The sequence below is a fragment of the Suricata suricatta genome, chromosome 4, assembly GCF_006229205.1.
Source record: "Suricata suricatta isolate VVHF042 chromosome 4, meerkat_22Aug2017_6uvM2_HiC, whole genome shotgun sequence".
Taxonomy (NCBI): domain Eukaryota; kingdom Metazoa; phylum Chordata; class Mammalia; order Carnivora; family Herpestidae; genus Suricata; species Suricata suricatta.
Window position 1 is genome coordinate 29,604,409 of NC_043703.1, and position 20,618 is coordinate 29,625,026.

The 20,618-nt window shown below is 41.1% G+C and overlaps 1 protein-coding gene across 1 annotated transcript; it reads left to right on the forward strand.

Moving 5' to 3' along the window:
• Nucleotides 1-6: 6 nt before the first annotated feature.
• KCTD12 (potassium channel tetramerization domain containing 12) lies at nucleotides 7-1,524 on the forward strand (the record flags this gene model as incomplete). Its single annotated transcript, XM_029936594.1, has 1 exon — nucleotides 7-1,524. A coding segment is annotated over one exon (543 nt), but the record flags the coding sequence as incomplete, so codon positions are not given.
• Nucleotides 1,525-20,618: the final 19,094 nt, after the last annotated feature.

A 20,618-nucleotide genomic window follows, 5' to 3' on the forward strand; every position in this document is an offset into this window, starting at 1 on the left:
CGCGGGGTGCAGAAGGAGGGCTCGCTGGGCGACGAGCTGCTGCCCCTCGGCTACGCCGAGCCGGAGCAGCAGGAGGGCTCGTCGGCCGGGGCGCCGTCGCCCACGCTGGAGCTGGCTAGCCGCAGCCCGTCCGGGGGCGCGGCGGGCCCGCTGCTCACGCCGTCTCAGTCGTTGGACGGCAGCCGGCGCTCGGGCTACATCACCATCGGCTATCGCGGCTCCTACACGATCGGGCGCGACGCGCAGGCGGACGCCAAGTTCCGGCGAGTGGCACGCATCACCGTGTGCGGCAAGACGTCGCTGGCCAAGGAGGTGTTCGGCGACACCCTGAACGAGAGCCGGGACCCGGACCGTCCTCCCGAGCGCTACACCTCGCGCTATTACCTCAAGTTCAACTTCCTAGAGCAGGCCTTCGACAAGCTGTCCGAGTCGGGCTTCCACATGGTGGCGTGCAGTTCCACGGGCACCTGCGCCTTCGCCAGCAGCACCGACCAGAGCGAGGACAAGATCTGGACCAGCTACACGGAGTACGTCTTCTGCAGGGAGTGAGCTCCCCAGACCCCCTCGCGACTTCACCGCGCCCATCCCCCTTCCTTCCTGCTAGGGAGAGGATTCCCGATCTCCCCTCTCACCCCACGCCCTCCCATTCCCCTGTCTCCCACCTTTAGTAGCTGGGCCAGACCCACTCACCCCTTACTTAGGAAACTGCAGCCGCAAATCCTCGCGGCTTCTTCGTCGTTTTGGACCCCGCTAACCGAGAGAGCCCAGGTGTACCCCCCTCCAGTGCTTCCTCTGCTCCCTGACTCAAAGCACCCCTCCCCTGGATTGCCTCTCAGTCTGGATCTAGTGGGACAGTGCGGCTGCAAAGTCACCAGGTAACCGGTGGTGACTGCATTTGTTCAGAACCTGATTGGTCTCGGTCCAGTGTGTAGAAGAGTCCTTGAAATCCCAAGCCCCTTTGACTCATTAGCGGTGCAAGAGATCAGATAGATAACACTGTCTGGGAATAGTGTTCCGAAAGGTCATTACATAGCCTTTTAACCCTCTTTAGAGGTAGAGTTATAGAGGGCTGGATGGAAGACTCCGGACCTGGAGGGAGGATCCCATGGAGGCAGTTCCGTGACAACAAATGAATAAAGTTTTGCGAAGTTACATGTAGACGTAGGAAAGGAACCTAGTGCTGGCACAATGAAGGATTGTATCTTTTCCATGCACAATGAAAGGTCTTTGCCTATGGCTTAAATTTGTAGAAAGTTACCCTCCTGCCCAAGGAGGCATCCTTTCTCCTCCGCTCACCTCCGGAAGCCCTTAGCTCGACTGGTTGACATGGCCGCCGTTATTGGCAAGAGGGAGAAAGCGTGCCGACGCTGACAAGGGCGAGACAGCCCTGGTCGCCAAGCACTGTGCGAAGTCACCTGGCATTGACTGTAAACGGAGCTGGGTAGTAATGCACGTCGTGGGTATTAGGAGAGCCCGTCTTCTTGCAGTAAATGGCAGTAGGACGTTAGCTCATAAGACTTGGGGGGAGGGGTGGGACGGGGGGGAAGGAGGGATGAGGGGGTGGGAAGGGAGGATCAGACACACTCACTTATTATTTGAAAGTTGGAAGTTTGTGCCGTCCGTTTGAGTACACGCACATTTAAGAAGTAGTACACAAAAACGTGCAAAGCATTTTATAAAGATTAATAACAGATCTACTCCTATCGGGCAGTTTATTGAAATAACTGTTTTGAGTCCTAAACTTAGAAGTTACTGATACTTATGTATAACCTAACCAAAGAGTTACCCAGTAGTTTTTGAACTTTAGTTTTTTTGAACTTTATTTTCTTGTTGGTTATAAATCCTGACTTTAAAATCTATTAATGAGCAAACTGTGTTTGATTTTGGTTACTTAAACTTAAGATCTCTTCTTAAAAATCCTTATTTTCTTTAAGTCCAGCCAGTGATGACTCCTGGGCAAACCTGAGAACCTGAAAATGCCACTTCTCACATGCAGACTGTTTTAAATTAAGGTGGAATCTTTTTGAGTGCCAGTTGCAGAGAAATAGACGCACCAAGGGCTGCCCATCTGTAGATAGCTATACAATGAAATATTTTTAAGCGAAGGCAAGAAAGTAATCACAAATGGGTTGAGCAATAAAATAGTGTTTTAGGTAAATGCAAGAGAAACAGAAGGAGACCGGGTTGCCTTATACCTTTACTCTAATGAGGAATAAATTCCCACTACATATCCTGTCTACACCATAGGTGAAGGGAAGTGAATCCTTGTCTTTCATGCTGTGAGGCTCCTTTGGATATTCTGTGATGACAGAGAAGCCTTTTCCTTTTCATTTGTTCTAGCAGTTTTCTCTAAAGTGTTTTTTTTTTTTTAAGATTTTGTAAGAGTCGTTTTCAGTGTTCAAATTAGTGCTATTTTTTCTTCTTAAAAATGAATCTTGTACTGTATCTTATAATGTCCAGAATAGATATTAAGAATTGGAACAGTTTTTTTCTTAGACTCATGTGATCCAATCTTTATATACCATATATAAACATTTTACACGAATCATTTAGTTTTTTAATTCATTTACTAATGCTAAAAAATTTCCTATATTTACCCCCAGTAATGTGCATCAGATGGTGTATATACTAAAGCAACATGTTTTAATGAATTTCTTATATTCTTGTCTATGGGGATATTGGGTCCAGGAAAAAAATACAAAACTGAGTTTGCTCCATACTGTTTTTGCTTGGATATTAGTTGTGTACTAGTAATATGTTGATTAACTGTCCTCTTAAAATCAAGGTACCTGTATTTTTAACCCACAAATTCTTTTTTTTAACTGGTAAAGAGAAAGATTTGAAGTCTTTACATTGGAGTTACAATTTTAGAAAGGTAAACTTAGTTTTATTTACAAAGATCATAATTGTAAGGGAAATGGAAGCAGAAGTCCAGGAAGTTGTGTTTGCTTGAATGTTGGGCGTGTTCTCAGAACTTACCTGTTTGATTCCTGAAATGATTTAGCAAAGTCGCTCTCTGGACAAAAGAGTGCCACAGATGTCTCTGCCCTGTGTGGTGTTCTGCTAGATTGTACAACAAAAAACACATAATTGAGGACATCTTAGGACAGATCAAGACCACTGACAGATGGCAAGACTCTAAGAGTCTGATTTGCCTTGTTAAATCTGCACAACTCCGGGAGTCACAGGAAACTACTAAAGTTTTGTTTGTGCCACTTAGGTTTTATGAATTGTATCTTGTAAAACTCTGAGTTGAACTCTTTCACTATTTGCATATACAGATCTTCTTTTCCCCCCACACTCCGGCTGCCCTGAGATGCTCACCCTGCCCTTTGCATTATTTGAAAACTGGGAATTTTAAATGGTTAGACACTGTAAACTGACTCCTTTTTCTAGGGATGACTGTCCCCTCTAAAGTTGGTAGTCGAAAAATGACAGTTTTCTACTTTTAGCCCAAAGTAAGGGCTGGGTAGGAAACTCATTCTACACTGTGTAGGTCCTATAGCTGTGGCGAGATGACTTCTCATGGGCACTTTGGGGTTCCTTCTTCTTGGTGTGCTGTGGGCCCAGAAGGACCTACAAAGTGGACTCGAGTGTTGCTTGTTCCCTCTGAGCTTGGATGGGATATTGAGGGTCCATATGAGTAAGCCCTCCAGAGGCACCGTTCCAATAACCTCAGAGACGGTCATAAATTATTTAGATAAATATGACTTCATTAACCTGCCTCAGTGTAGCAGACATTTACATACGCCACAACTTTAATTACCATTTAGTTCACAAGTGAGTGATGTGAGATTTACAAGTTTAATTTTAAAAAAAGAATTGTGGATGGTGGTGGTTAAAAAAACAGGTACCATGTTCAATGCTTTTGTACCAGATGTTTGAGAAGTTGTTTTTAATACATGAAGACCATGAACCATATTCAGTCTAATTTTTCAAATTGTATGTTGTGGAAAATATTCCTTGAAGGTGTGAGACCCAGACATTTTTTCCCTTTCAGTACTGTTTTTATTCTTGTGTTTCTTTTTCTTCTTCTTTTTTTTTTTCATTGATAGCAAAGTGATAATTTGTAATACTAGCCCAAACTGTCTTCTCTTTCAAACCAGATTCATGTATGGGGCCTGTTGCTTCTCTGAGGAAATGTGTGATCTGAATTCTCAGACAAAATGGGCAACTGGCAATGCTCACAACCTATTCCAATTTGTATTGGAATTTTCCATGGAATGTTATTACATTGAAGCCGTGTAAGGTGAAGCTTTGATAACTTTTTACTTTTTAAATTATGGTAAGTTCCAACCTAATATTCAAAACATTTTTGTACTCCACATGAAACTTGCTAAAGTACAGTGCAAGTAGTTAGAAAAGCATTGACTGAAGGGTTGAATTCTTTAAGAATTTCTTTTATAGTCTCAATCATAAGTACTTTACTCAACTTAAATTTCTAAAATAATCTGAATATTTGTTATTGTAAACCTAGCAGAGTAAATCCTTTGGAATTGTTTGTTTTTTCCTTACTGTAACTCCTTTAAAAACTGAATTAGTTTTCTTAGATGACCTAAGTCTGTCTCTTGAGAATAAATAAAATACTCTTGTGTATTCAGTGGCTATATAGTACCTGAAATAGGGTTTCTTAGAGCCAGAAACAAGTTATGTTGAAATTAACTTTTTTCCCCCACAATTTTGGATAATAATCTAAAAGTATTACTGTTTCAAGATTTAGAATCTCTACTGGGGCCCTTGAAATTTAGATGGAAGAAATCCAAGCAGAACATGTACATTAGACTATAATCTTGTGTGGTAGAAAGGTAAATCGTTGACCAAGAATTTTTGTGGGTTTTCCCCCCACAGATCAAGGGTTTTTTTTTTTTTTTGTATTTTAAATGTGTTTTGAGGTATGTGAACATTAATTGTAATGTAAACTGTTATACAACTGTCTTTGTGACTACAGGCAGGTGAATTTTGCTATTACTATTGAATACAAATGATGACAGTTCATTTACAACCACTCAGATATCATTCATGACATTTAATGATAAACGTTTCAGACATCCATTGTGGATGTTAACTGTGAAAATGTAAATTGTATGTTATTAAAATTTTCCACACAAATGAAAAACTTTTATCTGCTAAATGTATAAGATGCCCACAGAGCTCTCTGGGATTATGCAGTTGTTGAAAACATTATGTGCTAAGCGATATATACCATGGAGCCATTTCCTCAAAATAGAAGGAGAAAGGAAAAAAAATAACAATTATCAGACTTTTCTACTGAAACATAAAGCCAAGAAAAAAAAATCCTCTATATTTTAAAAAAGACATTTCAGACCTGCCCAAACTTTAAGTGAGAATTTCTTCAACCGTCTAAACACCCTAGAGATTCTTGCTCTCCCTGTTCACAACCGGTTGTATGATAGACATACTCTGTTTTCTTCCCTGTGTGTGAAGTAATGAATCATTGATTATGTGACTTGTTATGTATTCTATTAAACACTAAAGAATAAAACATTCACTCCTTTAATTATTCCTTTTGGCTTCTGGTCTGATTTCATTTAAGGGGTTCTCTGAGTATTGGGAACGCTCCCCAAGTTGTAGGGCTGATGATGAGCATTATGCCATTGGAAGAACTTCTCACTGTGTGATTGGCCAGGACCTAACAGGCTCTTTCCCCAGAGTCTGTTGTCAAGGTGGTTTGGTACTCAATGTGGAGGGAAAGTCCTTCACATTTCTTTTGACCTCAGTCTTAGCATATGCAAGTGGTTTTGAATGTGGGGAGTGTAGGTAGAGATGACCTTTTGGGGTTTGTAGGGAAAACGAAGCTTTGAGATAAGCCTTAATTAAAAGTATAATTCATGAAGTTGGAACTCCAAGGGATGTTGGGAGAGGATCTGCATTTTTAGTACGGGGTCTCTTTCCAGAATCCCCTCCATCATTGATGCCTCTCCTCTGGAAGGAGAGCACAGCGCCTTCCAGACTTAAAATCACCCACGCTGAAGGCAGTGATGCCAGCCTGGTCTGGGCTGTGGCACCGGAGGCCAGGAGTGGTGTGGAGAGAGTGAGCCAGGCTCGTCCTTCCTCTTTGCTTTTGCTTTTGCTTTTTTAGATAGCTTTTGTTTTCAAAGTGTGTGGATTTATACATATACGGTTTGTTTTTCGAAAAGTTTATGTGAAAAATTTAAGCAATACAATTTTCATATGTAATAAGTAAGCCTCCCTCCTCCAGTGACCCCTTGTTTTTTTTTACCATAGGAAACCACTGGTATGTCTTTACAGTGATATCCTATGCATATATAAATATATATATATACTTCTTATATATATATATATATTCCATATATATATATATTTTTTTTTTCTATTCAGAAGGAATTAATACCTGTCCTGTGCCCTTCTTTCTTCTTTTAACCACACGTTCTGGAGCTCCTGCAGTGAGTGAGAGCACACGTAGCAATGATCTACCACACCTTATTCAATGGCTGTGTGGTGCTGTGCATGATGGATTGTCTAGATGTACAGTCATTTATTCTACCCGTCCTTTCTTGATGGGCATTTAGGTGTTCAGGGTTTTTGTTTCTGTTCCAAAGAGTGCTGTATTGAGTGTCTTTTCACATATATGCAAATAATATATCAGTCTATTTTGTATGAAGGAATACCAAGAGAGACATCACCAGTAAGTACTGTTTTCTTCTGTAGTGGCTACGGAAATAGTAGGATTCACTGGGAGCTCTCAAGGGACTGGGGATGGTGGGAGATGAAGTAACTCTAGAATCATTAGACCTACAAGTACGTTTTATGTGCTTTCGTATTGAGGACAAGCCTCCCCTCCTCCCATTATTTTCTATTTTCAAAGGTCATCCTTACTCCATTTTGTTCTAGGGCTTTCTTTTTTTCCCCAACGAATATGGCTGACACTTGGTTTTTAAGAATGTAGAATAGAAAGGAGCTATAATGCATTCTCTAGGGAGGAGTTGAAAAAGTATAGGAAGCTATAGAATAAATATGGAGTGTGTTCCTGGAATATCAGTTTGACTAAGTGGAATGTGTGTATATGAGTTAGGAAATTAAGTCTTTTAACTGGCAGGTAATTTACAAAAATCTGTTTTATGGAAAGGATGAGAAATCTCCAAGAATTTCAAAGCCAAAACCCTGAATATTAAAGATATTTTTAACTTGTGGAATCTTAGGGACAGTTCACCCTCCTCAGTCATTGACAACTTGGTGGAGGGATTGAGAACTTCTCCTCAAAAGTCCTGGCTTGTTTCTTGATGAGAAGAGTTTAACATTTTCTCTAAACTAAAGTTCTCAGCTTTATTCTGCACACATACGAAGTTTCAAAGTCAATGTCCCTTTGGGGCTAGAATGCACCTCTCTTTCTAATCACAGATACCCCTAAGAGTGGCCTATGGGGCTAGGTGGAAAGGAGGCATTCCGAAGTCTCTGTAGGCCATTATTTCTTTTTTTTCCCCATATGTTTGTTCATTTGACAGAGACTCAGAGAACACAATGAGTGGGGGAGGGGCAGAGAGAGAGAGAGAGAGAGAGAGAGAGAGAGAGAGAGAATCCCAGGCAGACTCTGTGCTGTCAGCATAGAACCTAATGAGGGGCTCAATCTCATGAACCAGGAGATCATGACCTGAACTGAAATCAAGAGTCAGATGCTTAACCCAATGAGCCACCCAGGCGCCCCTAGGCCATAAATTCTTAACTTGGCTGCTGCAGCATTTCCCCATGTAAGCCATTCATCAATCATTCATTCAGTCATTCAGAATCTCTTTGAGTACCTACTATGTGCCAGACTGTGCCAATCTGATGAGTAATGTGCCAGAATGAGTAAGCACTGAGGGTTAGATGGTCGCTAAATCATAACAAAATAACTTGGAAGTGCAGTGCTAGGATGGTCTGAGTAATTGCTGGAGAAAGAAAGGGGGTTGCCTGTGGTATATATACACAATGGAGTACTACATGGCAATGAGAGGGAATGACATATGGCCATTTGTAGGAAAGTGGATGGACCTTGAGGGTGTCATGCTGAGCGAAGTAAGCCAGGCAGAGAAGGACAGAAACCATATGTTTGCACTCATAGGTCTAACAGGAAAACAGGAGAAACTTAATGGAGAACCAGGGGGAGCGGAGGAGGGAGAGAGAGTTGGGGAGAGAGAGGGATGCAAAACTTGAGAGACTACTGAATGCTGAAAATGAACTGAGAGTTGAAGGGGATGGGGGAGGGGGAAAAGAGGTGGTGGTGATGGTGGAGGGCACTTATGGGGAAGAGCACTGGGTGTTGTATGGAAAACAATTTGACAATAAAATATTATGGAAAAAAAAAGGAAAAAAATAAAGAAAAAAAAAAAAAAGAAAGGGGGATGCCTCACTCAGCCTTAGGCTTCTACAGGAGGAGATGCCAAAACTGAGGCTTGAAGGTAAAGAAGAGGAAGGGGAGGGGCCTTCTAAGCACAGGCTGGCTTCATAAGGAGAGACCTGGACACAGTGAGAACCAGAACCTCATGGGGAAGAGAAAAGCTCTCCCCCACCCGAACACACACACAAAACCAGTCAATCAGCCTATCAACGAAATAGCTGGAGAGGCAGCAAGAGCCTGAACAGGTGAATCTCCTCTACTGTGTGAGAATATGCAGAGAGTTAATAGGGCTTACTGAAGAATTTTAAGCAAGGTATGTAATAATAAAAAATAATTCTGTTTTTAACGAATTTTTTAAAAAGTTTATTTTGAGAGAGAGAGCGAGAAAGCGGGCATGAGCTGGAGAAGGGCAGAGAGAGAGGGAGAGAGAATCCCAAGCAGGCGCCATGCTGTCAGTGCAAAGACCAACCTGAGCCAAAGTCAAGAGTCAGATGCTTAACCCACTGAGTCACCCAGGTGCCCCAATTCTATTTTTTCCAAGGCCACTGGGAGCTCCGTGGGGGGTGGTTTGGTGGGCATAGGGAGTCAGAAGCCAGTTGGGCAGCTGGGTATGACATAAGGTGTGTGTACATTAAGCCTCTTGGAGAGCACCCAGCCTGCAAGGCTGGGCAAGGTTTGGTTCATCTTTCTTTTTTGAACCTCTCAGGCTACACAGTTTTATATGAGGTTTGCTTGCAGTTATATTGGGAGCACCCTGTTTGAATGAGTAACTCTTCTGCTAATCTCTAGAGCTGACAATCAAGAGGCATTATGGAGTCTTTAGAGGGATCTAATACGTAATTTATTTAGTAGGCACTTTATTGAGCACTTATTATTGTACGTCAAGAACTCTGAAACACCAATGCATACTGTTAGCTTCAACAATCATTAATTGAGTCTGACTTTTTTTTTGAGACAAAATAATCTCCTTTGAGGTATGTTTTCTTTACCTTCCACAGTGGAGAGCAAAATGGTGGACTGGCCAGGTGAAGGGCCTTCATTTCTGACACTTCCAGACCTCACAGAGAACTTACAGTGTCGTGCCTTGTACTCTGCACATTTGGAGTTTTATGAACACGGCCTTCACTTCCATATTTTTTTTAAAGTTTATTTTATGTTTGAGAGAGAGACAGAGCATGAGCAGGGAGGGGCAGAGAGAGGGAGACACCAAATTGGAACAGGCTCCAGGCTCTGAGCTGTTAGCACAGAGCCTGATATGAGGCTTGAACTCATGAACCATGAGATCATGACCTGAGCCAAAGTCATGCTTAACCAACTGAGCCACCCAGGCACCCCCCAATAGTTCTTTTATATACATTTAATAGCTGCTAAAGAATGACACCCCCCCCCCCATTTTCCTAAGGGAACAAGATGAAGCAGGGGATTGCTGGGCAGAAGGCAGTGTGGGAGGGAGGAGAGGAGGCCCAAGGTGGGTGGTGTCAACCTTGGGTCCTGGGGGGTTCAGAGTGAGGACGTCCTGGATAGAGTGGGAGTCCGGTCCTTTGAACTTGCCTTGACATGGATGAGGAGGAGAGTAGTAAGCACTTTTAGTTGTTGTAACTTTGTGTGACTGTTGCTTTTTATAATAACAAAGAAATGGTGACCATTACAACCTGAATGAATACGTGTTGTCTTTTTATTCACTTATATGCAAAACTGTAGTGCAAATAAAATGAAAGACTAGAACAAGAAAAAAAAAAAAAAGATGAAGCCCAGTAATGACAGATCCTAAAATTCGTTACTTGGACTTCCTTCAAGTTAGTTACAAATTGTTCCTCATTAATTCATTCTGTCTCTCCATTCTATTAATTTCAGGTGGGTGAGGGAAAGAATCTAAGGTTAGAGCAAGCCCTGATTTCTGTATTTAGAAGGAAAAGGGCAGTAGATGAATCTTCTTGTTCAGCCTTTTATTGGTCTTTGAAAAGCATTGAATGGAACCACACAGTTTAGAGGAAGAGGAATGTGAAGGAAATTGACCTGGAGTTAAGGCTTCCTGGTGACTTAGGCTGCTTGCTTCTACTTTATGGGATGGGTTTAATCTTCACTCATCCTTGATACTGATTTTCCCATTAAAGGGAGGGGGGCGATCATTTATTTCTTTGTATTTGCCTCAGGCCTCAACGCAGTACCCAACACATAATAAATCATCAATAAAAGTTTGTTGAAATGAATGCTTGTGTTGATTCATTCTTTTTTATTTGTTAGGGAGAAAAAGAACTAGCTTAAAATTTACCTTTTACTTTTTTGGTAACACCACTAAGAATCATTAGTCTCTCTTTATACATATATATATATTTTTTGAGAAATTATAACTGTAGTTTCATTAATAAATACATAGAAATGAATATCCTATCTGACTTTAAAACCACAGAGGTTACAATAAGACCTAAACTACTTTGGGTGTTTTTTTCTGAATAATTATTAGGTGGCAGCTGCTTTCAAAACCAAAAATCTTGACAAATGTTTCCATTTTATGATGGAAGTCAAGTTCACTAAGAGTCATATTATAGGCTTTCATCCAGGGCTATTATTTATTACAAAGTTTTGAAAATCTTAACTAAGAAGTTTCAAGAGGTGCCTCTTAAGAGACGTAGGAAAGAAATTTGACCTTCCTGGAACACTGGACTGAGTATACTATTCCAAATGTTCTGCTGATGAGGATTGTGGGTTTTTAAAATGACAGTTGCAAGGACTTTAAAAAAAAATAAATGGTCTGTGCAATGATGCTCTGACCTTACAATAGCAGGGATATTGTTTTTCTTTCTGCTCAGAACTACATGTATCCTAAGTTTAAGTACTTTTCATGAGTCAAAGCTTTCCCTGCTTGATCTTACTTTCAAAATATAAGTAAGAAATAACAACAGTGCTATAGACTGGAGTTTGAGTCCCCCCACCCCAAATTTGTATGTTGAAATCCTATCCCCCAATGTTATGGTGTTTGGAGGTAGGGACTTTGGGAGGAGAAGAGTTCATGAGGGTGGTGCCCTTAAGAATGGGATGGGTGCCTTATACAAGAGATCCTAGAGAGCAACCTTGTCTTATCTTTTTTTAAAAAAGGTTATTTATTTTTGAGAGAGAGACATAGACAGAGAGAGAGAGAGAGAGAGAGAGAGAGAGAGAGAGAGAGAGAGAATCCCAAGCATGCTCTGCACTGTCAGCACAGAGCCCAACATGGGGCTTGAGCTCATGAACCATGAGATCATGACCTGAGCCAAAATCAAGAGTTGGACGCTTACCCAAGTGAGCCACCCAGATACTCCAACCTTGTCTTTTCTACCCTGTGAAGACATAACTAGAAGCTGACATAACTAGAAGCTGGCTGGCTGTGAACCAGAGAGTGGCCTCTCACCAGACACCAAAATCTGCCAGTGCCTTGACCTTGGACTTCCCAGCCTGTTGTTTGAGGCCCTGTCTATGGTATTTTTGTTACAGCAGCCCAAACTATGACAAATATCAGTGAAACTTTATTATATGTTGCTTTATTTCTCCACTGGAATGTATAGTCTCCTTCTCCCAGTATCTTAGAAGAATTCTCCAAACTTTCATGTTGTTATCATCGTGTATTTTAATTCTAGGTTTGAGTCAATTTGGGGAAAAGTAAGACAAATCAATGCATCGTTTTCACTTCTGTATCGAACAGATGAAGAGAGTCCTTGGGCTTGAATCCTTTGACATGTGTCTTTGATCCACTCTACTTTATGACGTAATTGATAAATCTGCCAGCAACTTCCTAGTTAAGAGGCCGGTATTAACTCTTATTTAGTTCAGCAAATTAAATAAAAATGATCACTAGCCAAGAAAGAGCAAAGAGAAAGAAGTCAGCTCTTTAACAATATTGAGGTTAAAATGCCACACACTGTAGTGACAAACTATGGGAAACTCACTTTTAATTGAGATATGTGATTTCCTCATCTGCCAGTTTTACAAGGGCTACAGTGCAATGGGGAGTGTTGTCAGCTACTCTGTGAAAGACATGGGTCTTGGAGACACGTGGTGATTATCAACACTGTCCACTTCAGTCTTTGTTTCTCAGAAAATGAGAGTCTGCAGGTATAGTATGAAAACACAATGTAGAAATGTTTTCCTCAAACCGAAGTTTGGAGTTTTGTGTAACTTGGGTAGTATTTTATCTTCTAAAGAAGTTGCCATAATCTTCGTAAGAGAGGTATGGCTAAGATAAACTTTATTAATAAAGCTTTAGGGAACTTGTCTCTTCCTTAGTAATTAACACTTTGCTTCTGTTAAACCAAAAATGGCTTAGTCTAAAAACTTAAAATACATACCTCCCAAAAAGAAAAACAAAAATGACCCCAATGAGCATGCTTTTATTTTAGTATCCTATAAGCTATGTCCCTACTATTTTTAAAAGCAAAATGAAGTATGTCTGTTAAACATAACTTTTCAGTTTGTAGATACAAAAACATACTTGTCTAGTTGACAACCCTGTACCCTGTACTCTATGTTCTGCTCTGAGCAACTGGAAGCTCTTGCACATGTTAATTTCCCCTGGCGTGTTGAAGGGGAAATGGTGGAAGGACAGGGTTGGCCGCCTTGGGTAGTGGAAATGCATGAACTGTAACTATGAGAAGATAAGAATTCTCTTTGTACATAGGAAAGTTGAATGAATAAAACTATATAAATCCTGTTTTTGAATAAAAATTCTTAATATAAACCTATCAAGACAATGCTGATCTTGAAATCACCTCTAATTACAATGAAGAACTATGAAAAGTTGCTTTTCTGGTTGTCTTATGCCAGTAACATGGTGCTCAAACATATTTGCAGTTCCTCAGTTGGAAGAGTTCTGAATCATGCAATAAAATCAGCCTCATAACCTTTGGTAACCTTTTAATTTCTGAAAATTTGAGAATACACATTTGTTTCAGTATAAGCTTATGTTTGGATTATATGAATATTCAATTTTTGGTGCTTTGTGCCTCTCCATTAGCTCAAGTAATTAAGAGTTGGTACTTGAATTGAAATGAAATTCCACCCAATGTGGAATATCAGAGAGCCTTTCAAGAGCATTACAATCCCCATTCCACAAGTCAGAGGCAGGAATAAATAATTATTCAGAGGTTAAGAGTGTTTAGAGTCAGGAGTCAGGTTAGCATTCCCAATGTTAAGAAAGGTCCTGGTCTAGTCTGAGATGCCTGGCTGGCTTAGTCAGTGGAGCATGCAACTCTTGATCTCAGGGCTTTATTTTGAGTTGGGTGTAGAGATTACTTAAAAATAAAATCTGGGGGAAAAAAAAGAAAGATCCTGGTCTTTGTTCTATTAACACTCCCATTACATAAATTCATTTAGTGTTTTAGTGTCTACAGGGCATATAGCATAAGACCAGTCTTTTTGCAACAAAGCTATGTAATGGAAAATCAGGGAAGTGATTTTTTTTTAAGTTTATTTTGAGAGAGAGAGAGAGAAAGTGAGAGTGAGTGGGGGAGGACCAGAGAGAGAGGGGAGAGAGAATCCAAAGCAGGCTCCACACTATCAGCACAAAGCCTGCCTCAGGGCTCTATCTCAGGAACCCTTGAGATCATGACCTGAGCCGAAATCAAGAGTTGGACGCTCAACTGACAGCCCCCTAGGTACCCCCACAGTAGTGATTTTAAGGAAATTTCAGAATAACTGCATGGATTGGAACTCTACCCTGGGATACATTTCACAGACTCTTCCCAACAGGAGGGTTAAGGATGACCAGAGGATGTGAGAATCTGTCTTAGCTGCTTTGGGGTTGGCATCATTTTGGAAGTGAATCAAAGCTGAAGATTCTCAGTTCAGGAGGAAGAAGATGCTTCAGAATTGTAGGTTGTAAACTTGGATGAAAATTAGTACTGGGAAGAATCCATCTATATACCAGATGGCAGAGGAAGCTGGGTGACTGAGGTAGGTTGGGAGATTAGACATCCAGAAAGAGCAGTGATTCTCAATGAAGTGGAGGATGGGGTAATTCTTCCCCTCACCAGGATCACTGGGGCATGTCTGGAGACATTTTTGGTTGTCACAGGTTGGGGGAAATGTGCTACTGGCATCTGGTGAGCAGAGACCAAGGATGTTATTAAACATCTTAATAACACCCAGGATAGCTTCCCACAACAAAAAGTTATTTGGCCCTACATGGCGTTAGTTCTGAGTGCATAGGTAGGCAAGGAGTTTGGTTCAAATGTGGACCAAGGTATTGAATGTAATGGAGTTCCAAGAGGAAAGGGTGTTGTGACTTGTCAGATTCAGGACAGGCTAAAGGGAAGGAGGGAGCAGTCAGTGGGTGGGCAGACTCTTGCTAAGGTGTTTTTGAGATCCTGGTGGGTGTCCCACTGGGGCAAGCCGGGGGAAGTCAGGACCTGGGAAAGAACAGAAAGAAAGCCTTGCCAGGCAGTGTGTCAAGTCTGGAGAAGAGTAAAACAGTACTATAGCTTCAAGCAGCAAAATGAAGTTTTAATGGCCCTAGAAAGATGGGGAAAAGTGGATAAATATGGTGAGCCTGGGTAGGTGAATGTGGAAGAGAGTCTGGGAAGACATGATTGGTAAAAATAACAGAGGCCAGTAGGTAGGACCATGATTCTCAAACCTGCTTGCACATTAGAATCATTTAGGGAATTAAAAAAAATACTGAAGCTGGGGCCCCACCTCAGACTGATTCAGTCCATGGGTGGGGGAGGGTTTGGGACATCAATTATTGTTTATGATGTTTCCCAGATGTTTCTCGTGCAGTGAGGGTTGAGAACTGCTGTCTTAATAGGCCAATAAAGTCAAGGAGAAATAGCCAGGGCGATTAGAACAGGGCTGAGCTAAGCTGCCATCCGAGGCTTGGGACTACTTGTCCTGTCCTGGAGTTTTCTGCCTGTCCTTCCTTTGCAGGATGTGTGTGGTTGCCACCGGCTGGAGTCTGTGCCAGGAGCTTGAGGCTGGGTTCTGCTTACAGTCTGATGATAGGGACGCAGGGATGGGCAGGCCGGGGCTCACTTCTTACTAGTGACCAATGACTGACCTTTGGGTTTAAACTTCTGGAAAGACCTCAAGTTACCTTCTGATGAAAAGGAATCACTTAGGAAAAATAAAATATTAAGTTTCACGGGCAGTTAAAAATGAGTTCGTATCTTATATGTATAAGAAAGAGAAGTATGACATTTTAAGAGAAGAAATGGAAAGCTGTCAAACTTGTCTTGGGGAGAGGCATCATTTTCTCTACAGGTAGCAGATGAAAACAGCCTGCTTTCTCACCTTGGTGCCGGAGGAAGGATGATGAACCGCCCAGAAGGGTGCCTCTCCGGGCCTCCTTTTCAGAGGGGCATCCCTTATCTGCCCTTTCCAGCTTGGAAACATTCCAGAGAAAACATTCCTTTCTAGCAGAAAGAGAGTATGCGTGAAAGCATTCTTTGTCTGCTGGGGACATTTTCGAGGGGGTTGAATAAGTGACTGGTGGTGGGAATCTGCTCCGACTTCATTTGTCTCTGGAAGGGCCTGGTGGCAATTTAAGATTCTTTATTATTATTTTACAATGCAACTTCCTTCCTAGCTTATGATTCCTGTCAGGACTGTGTATTATTACCCATTAGTCATTTTTCTTGGATTGGTCTATAATGCTTCAATGGAGGGCTGGCTTGTTTCAGTGATTTTTGCTTACAATTCGATTTGTGTTCTCTTCTCTAGAATCCCAATTTAGTTTGCTATGCATCGCCACATGCAGCAGTGCCCCCTCCCCCCTTTCCTGGTGCTGACATTTTGGACATAAACTCTGCCTATTTGTAACTCTGTCAATGACAATACTCTGTGAATGACTTAAAAAATTGTGCTCCAGGCACATTTGAAGGTAAAATGCTTTGTGGGAAAGCATTGAAGGATAATCCGAGAACGTGTTCTATCCTACTTCAGGGTCAGGTAAGAATATCACCCCTCATTACATATGGGAACCGGCTTCTCAGTTGGCCAGTGGTGGCCTGGAGGCAGATGATCTATTCACATCGTTGTGACTGAGACTCAGAGACTAACCATCTCCAAACAGCTGACAATCACGACTTGATAAAGGTGTGGTGTGAGTCTTGTGGGAACCTCATGTTTCTCTTCACCATTTTCTTGGCTTGCGTTTACATCTTTGAACTGTGGTCTTGGCCTGCGTGGTAAGCTGGAAGTGCTTCCCCACCTTTCCTCAGAGATTTCTCCATCCTAATTCCTGGAACCTGTAATTGTGAAAAAGGTATCTTTGCAGATATTGAGTTAAGTGTTTGGAGATGAGATTACGTTGGGTTATGCAAGGGGTCCCTAAATGCCATTAAAGATGTCCTTGCAAGAGAGAGGCACAGGAACCTTTGAACACAGACGGAAGAGGAGCAAACCATGCAACCACGAAGGCAGAGGTAGGAGTGAAGTGGCCACAAGTCAGGGACTGGTGTGGCCACCAGAACAGGAAGGGTCAAGGACAGGATCTTCTAGAGCTTCTGGAGGGAATGCAGTCCTGCCAACATCTGAATTTCAGTCCAGTGAAACTAATTTTGGACATCTGCTGTTGGACTATGAGAGAATACATTTCTGGGTTTTTTTTTTTTTTTAATGTTTATTTACTTATTTTTAGAGAGGGGGTTAGGGGCAGAGAGACAGAGGAGAAAATCCTAAGCAGGCTCCGTGCTGTCAGTGCAGAGCCCAAGGCAGGGCTAGAACTCATGAACAGTAAGATCATGACCAGAGCTGAAATCAAGAATCTCATCGTCAACCAACTGAGACATCCAGGTGCCCAGGCGTGGTGTTTCAACATTTGTGGTAATTTGTTATGGCAGTCTTGGGAAACTAATGCAGTCTATAAGAGTGTATCCTATGGATCTTGGACAAGTCATTTATTTATTCTAGTATATCAAAATCAGTGATTTTCTTTTCTGGAAACTGTTAATTTACTTGATATTTTTCATTTGATATCTCATTTATGATCCATTTATTCTGCTGAGTCCTTTCTGTTCGGGCAAGTAGGGACAAGTAGGGATGATGGTCTGCTGAAGAGATCCCCAGACACGGGACAAAACATTTGTGAACAAGTAATCTAGAAGATTCACTGTTCTCGGAAAGAGAGAGAACATTCTCTGCTATATATTGAACATTTATCATTTCACTGTTTTACTTCCCATTCTAGTCTCTGTGAGGTAGCTAGACCTCATGTATTTTATCAGCATAAAATAGTGTTGTACAAGATGTCATAGAATTAGAATTACACTCTGTGGAATGGATGTTGGTATGAGTTACAGATTATTATGATTCTAGAATGAAGTGGGGGAAATACAAGCGGGACATCCTTTTCATCTTTAGTCAATAGCAGAATATTCTGACTTCACCTTCTTTTCCTGTTATTTGACATGGTTCACTGGGCTGGCCCCTGAGTTATGGGACACTGTGGTATAGGTGTCACTAAGGATAATGTGGGCCCTCAGGGGATCTATTTCAACACGAGTTGTGATGCCCAGTGAAATGTTTCAAGAAAAGGTCATGGATTTTGGTTTCATAAATGGGTGAAATAAACTGCTAGAGATTTTTTTTAATGTTCTTCATAAAAGCACTTCACAAATTTTTCTATTAAAAACCAGAGAAACGTAATTCTTTTTATAATCATCAACCCCCTCATATGACAATAACTGCTTCATTAAGGGGATAGAACATAATCAAGTCAGAAAGCTGAATGGCTTCCTTTTGCAAAGAATTTCAATACATGCTATATGTGTCTGTGTGTTTGTGAAAATATATTGATAAGCAAGTATTTTTTGAAAACTTATAATTATACAACAAAATTATAAAGTAAATTTTCAGTTAAATGTAAAGGATTCTGTTTTCCCAAGTACCTTCCCAATGGAAATGGGGGAACTCTTCAAAATAGGCTTGAGTCATTGGTACAGGAAATCTATATTTAAAGCTGAATTTTGTTTGTGGGTGTAAGGGAGCAAATTTTGCCCCCCCCGCAAAGATATGCCTCTTTGGCATATTGACTATTCTAAGCTGGTTACTTTTAAGAAACTGCAGAGGCAAGAGAAACTCTAAAAACTGAGTGAAAGGTACCAGAAGTAAGAGACATTTACACCTATAAGAGGAATCTTCATTTGTAAGGGTGTCTTCCTTAGTATCAGGAAGAAGGTAGACCAACAGAGAAGGCAATCCTCAACTCTAATAACTTCTTTTGCCTTTAACTGGAGGTGATATTTAAGAAGATGGCGTAAGCGATTTTGGTGAGTTACTCGATTTTCCTTGGTCATTCTCTTGTGTACAGAGGTATACAGGCTATTAGACTTTGATTTTTTTTTCCTGTTACTCTTTCTCCTGTCAATTTGATTCATAGACCAGACAGAAGAATGTTGGATGTTCTTTTCTCTCCTCCATGGGCAAGGATGTACGTGTTTATAGTTTCCATATGTTCTCCCCCTTCCTTCCACAGTTTATTCCAAGCAACTGTGGTAGATATCCATTGAGGCAAATAAGACAATGTCTTTACTACTAAATGTTTTATGACAGCCCTTATAAAATTTGAAGGTACAAAGCAATTATGAGCAAGGTGGACCTGAGATCAGACTGAGTGGGGAGAAGCTGTTCACTTCAGAATGGATCCCCAAAATGTCTACTAGAGCCCGGGAATAAGTTAAAATTCACAATGTTGTGAGATGGGTTACATGTATAACTTTTATTTGTAAAATAAACTTTTGATAATGAAAATGCTAAAGAATGATTGTAGGCTTTGCTCGGAAGGGTCAATCTGAGAATTAACCAGAGAGATGGCATATGAATTATGGATTTTCTTTTCTAGTCTTTTATCAGAATTCTCTAAGAAATTTGGTACTGTGAAGAGAATGAGAACCAATTTAATTATTTACTCTATTGTTCATTTATTCATTTATTTTTTGTCTAAAAGAAAACACTTGTTTTCTTGTACAATGAATTTAATACAATGACCAGATGACCAGTCAAAAAGTGTGTCCGATTTGCATGCTACAGATATGTACTTTATATGATCAGTATTTCTAAACAGGTGTAAATACAATTGTGTTCATGGGAAGTTTAATGAAAGCGGAAGGAATTTTTTGTTATCCAAAATGTTCTAATCTATAGAGAGAGTGTGCTCTCTTTACCTGAGGCAATATATATTGACTTACTTATCTTAATATACCAAAAATATAAGAAGATGGATAGTGAAATAATCTCATCTAAAGTTTGCTAAGCTTAAGGGGCGCCTGAGTGGCTCAGTCGGTTAAGCGTCCGGCTTTGGCTCAGGTCATGATCTCATGGTCATGATCTCATGGTTCGTGGGTTGGAGCCCCACATCGGGCTCTGTGCTGACAGCTCAGAGCCTGGAGCCTGCTTTGGAGTCTGTGTCTCCCTCTCTCTCTCCGACCCTCCTGTGCTCCCGCTGTCTCTCTCTGTCTCTCAAAAATAAAAAAACAAAAAAAAAAAATTAAAGTTTGCTAAGCTTAGGTAATTAAATAGTTGATTGTGTTGTGGAAAGCGATTAAAAAAAGGGAAATAGCAAAGCAGTTTCTTCGAATTTGAGGTAGAATGGCCTGTATGTTCAGAGAGGTATCGTGGGTACTACGTCTGTGTGTGGGAGGGGGACGGAAGGGTGGGGAAGGTGAGGAATTGCACGGTTTTTACAATTAGGTGAAGGTGTGTCCTTACAACCTTCCGGGTGCTTCTGCCTTCGCCACATGCTGTGAGTCCCCCTCACTTCTGATTCCACACAGTCTGACGTGCTGACACCGGTCCCTCCCAGCTCCCACGCCCTGTCTCAGAACCAGGCTGCGGGAGCCCAGATGCTCCTCTGACTGTCAGCCACTGCAGGTGTGACAGAGTGGAAAAACCCGGGATTGCCACACGGTAGACCTAGGTTTGAATCCTGGCAGCTAATGCTTATCAAATCTGTGACCTTGGTAAGCCATTTATTTACCTTCTCTGTGCTCCAGTTTTCGCACGATAAAATAGAAGTACTTCACAGTTTTGTTCTGAACATTATGTGAAATAGGATATGTAAAAGCTGCTAAAGGTGATTTGTAAGTGGTAGGGGCTCGATCTAATTGTTTTTGTTGTTGTTGTTGTTTTGTTTTGTTTTTCCATCCCATTGTTGGAACACCACCTCTTGGTGGCAGAGTAGATTCTAACGGTTCTCTGGAGATAGTTCACACATATTTTATTATTTTGAAATAATAACAATGAGCAGCAGAATTGTCAGCATTTTATATGTGCATCTGCCTGTATATAGGTATCT